At 28.0% G+C, this 3,097-nt stretch overlaps 1 protein-coding gene across 1 annotated transcript; it reads right to left on the bottom strand.

The window, feature by feature from the left end:
* Window positions 1-937: 937 nt before the first annotated feature.
* On the bottom strand, window positions 938-2,221 carry LOC111283133 (transcription factor bHLH167-like). The gene is made up of 3 exons (XM_022871549.2): window positions 1,990-2,221; window positions 1,595-1,912; window positions 938-1,210 (listed from the first exon to the last, which is right to left on the bottom strand). Exons 1-3 carry the CDS (start codon window positions 2,110-2,112, stop codon window positions 1,139-1,141), a joined length of 513 nt encoding a protein of 170 aa, XP_022727284.2. The 5' UTR covers window positions 2,113-2,221; the 3' UTR covers window positions 938-1,138.
* Between the last annotated feature and the right edge of the window lie 876 nt (window positions 2,222-3,097).

Raw genomic sequence — 3,097 nt, forward strand, 5'->3', positions numbered from 1 at the left:
TTTTTTGTACATGAATAATAAATATATTTGTGTGATTATTTGCTATTTGCATGATTTATTATATATTTTTGCATGATGTCTATTTGCATGGTTTTTAATTATTTGCATGAATCATTAATATATATTTGCATGATTTTGCATGAATTTAATCTACTTGCATGATTTTATATTTGTTGCATTATAATTTTTGCATGCTTATTTTTTTATATTTGCATGATTACATGGTGTTTTTTTTTATTTATTACATGATATTTTTGCATAGTTTTTTTTTTGTATGGTTTTTATATTAGCATGATATTTGTTATGATATTGCATAATTGCATATTTTGATAATATTGCATGATTTGATCACCATAGAATTTTTGTATGACAATGTTGTATAAATAAATAAAAGGATTAGATTCGATTTATGTGCATGATAAAAACCTTTTTTGATTAAGGCTTAAGTAAGATAACATAATTAATTTGGTACCAATGTTAGGCGTAAAAGAGTGATAATACATTTTCTACATGTAACCAACCTTCGAACCTTAGTTCTATTAATATAGACCAAAATCTATTCCCTTTTTTTTTGTGCTTAGGATAATCTTAAAAAAGATAAATTCATTTAAATAGTCAATCACATCTAAATAAAAAATATTATTGGTAACTCTGTGATTTTTTTGTCCAATCGATAGGTTATTGGACTTAAATGTTATGACACAAAGAAATTTTCAAAATTTAATTCAATATACTCCCTTTGTCCCATTTTCTTGACCCATCTTTTTTTTTTGGAATGTCCTATATTTTTAACATCTAAAACTCTTTTTTTTATATATATTTTAAAATTATTTTAATGATTTTTTTTTTACGTTTTGACATTAAAAATTATGGAACTTTAATTTCATAAAAAATTTAAATTTTAATATTAAATACAAAATTAAACTTTTTTTTAAAACTCTGATAAAAATCAATATATAACAAATATTTAAAACAGAGGAGTACAAAACGAAAATATTTTATGTTAGAAAATATAATTGAACCGCTAACTTAACTTACACACATCTTTAATCTGCAGTAGTTTATTTATTAGTAGAAAATACGCCAACAGCTACATACATGCTCGTACGCAGCTTTTAATTTGCAGTAGCACACTCTTTCAAGAAATCTGCAGTCTCTTCAACCTCTCATGCACTCGGACATTTTCAATTCCAATTCTAGAATAGGCCGCCTGCAAAAGATCAATCAATTGCGTAAAATTCAGCACCGAAGTGAAGCATAAATATATATATATTGTATACTATATATGTGGTAAAATCTAGGATAACACTTAGCATATTATCAAATAAATAAATAAATAAATATAAAGTTTTCTCATTTGCAAAGTAAAATTTCATTATTCAATAGAAAGCAGAATCACCAGCTACAAGAAAACAAGAGAAAAAATATAAAGTGTTCATGTCAACTTAAAAGACAAAAATTTGATGAATTAATTCCGACGTCGTATGGACTAAAAGCTTTAATTGTTTCTAGTATGTTAGTCTTTCGAGTTAATCTGCAGTTTGAATGGGTTAAACTGTGAACTCAACTCCCTGGAAAACCATTGATAAATTACCTGAGAATGAATTGAAAGGAGGATCTTATTCCCTGTATTATGATACGTAGCACTTAGAACTTGGGCTCCTTCTTCCTCAAGGATACTGACAATGTCGCATAATGCAAACTTAGTATTCGTCCCAGCCATTAAATTTACTTCCATAGAAGAATCCAAATCTGTTATATCAATAACTGGGGATATTGTTCCTGTTGCCACAGCTTGCGGTGAAATATGGTCAGCTTCGAGCTGCACCTTCCTCTGCTTGAGCTCCTCCATTCGCTTTTGTAGTTGGCTGATACAAACAGTGGCATGCTCCACCATCTCAGGAATCGACATCTACAAACATTAATCAATGGTGTTATAACATTTCACCTTAAGCAAAATGGATCGAGCGGAGAGATGATCGTACGTACCTTGGTTGGGTGAGGAGGAAGGAGGTTAAAGAGCTTCGAAAACAGAATTTTCATCTGCGATCTTCGTTCTCTTTCTATCAAATTTCTGTTCATTCTTGATAGTGATTTAGAGCCGACAGGCATGATTCTTTTCTTACTAGTCTTTTTTTTTTCTAGCCACTCAAACACATAAAACGAGCAAATTCAAGCCTTATTTTATTGGATAATATATAGAGCGAAAAGTCACGCACCCAAATTTCTTTTCACATAATCAATATTTGTGAAACCTATTATTAAAAGAAAAAAATTATATATACAGCCAAAAAATAGTAGCTGGCGCCAGTGTTGCGAAAGCGACGATAGACGAAGACCATTGTTAAGCTGCTTTTAGATCCAAAGTCAAAATGATCTTTTTGTTTTCATTAAAAATTATCAATAGATAATCATAAGTATTTTTTTTCAAATTGACTTGACATGTATAATGTCATGTCAATTCAATTTGACCATGTAATGAATTTATCTTGTAAAACTCTCACTTTTTATATATAAATAACAATTCAAGTACTATCTCATTATTTTATATATAAATAAGACAATTCATGTATTATCTAATTATCTTATTTGCTTATACTTTTTTTTTATTGTTAACTTTTTTTCTGAACTCTTCTAGTAGACTTTTAATTTGAATATTAAAGTAGAAATATAAAGAATACTTCTTACTTTTGCTCTTAAATATCCTTTTTCTTATGATTTTAAGGTTTTATCATAATTCAGAACTAGACACAAACAATTATAATTACGATATGAAAGATCACAATCATAGAAATTTAGTATTTACTTGTTTTTACAATTAAAAATAAAATTATTGTGCTCCAATTTTTTTACCAAAACATTTATATCATAGTTAGTTTTGTATTTATAATCAAATTAGTTTTGCATTTATAATCAAATGTGATAATTACGATTAAAACGCAGTTCAATTACAATATCAAACATATATTGATCTTAACCAATGTCGTTACTAATAACATGACAAAAGTGCATGTTTAGGCCTGACAAAGTGCATGACCTAGTACAGTGTACGTATCTGACAAAGTGCATGTATAGGTCTTGGTATAATGTAAAGTGT

This window comes from Durio zibethinus, chromosome 5, assembly GCF_047325235.1.
Source record: "Durio zibethinus cultivar Kanyao isolate XHJ-2024 chromosome 5, ASM4732523v1, whole genome shotgun sequence".
Classification (NCBI taxonomy): Eukaryota; Viridiplantae; Streptophyta; class Magnoliopsida; order Malvales; family Malvaceae; genus Durio; species Durio zibethinus.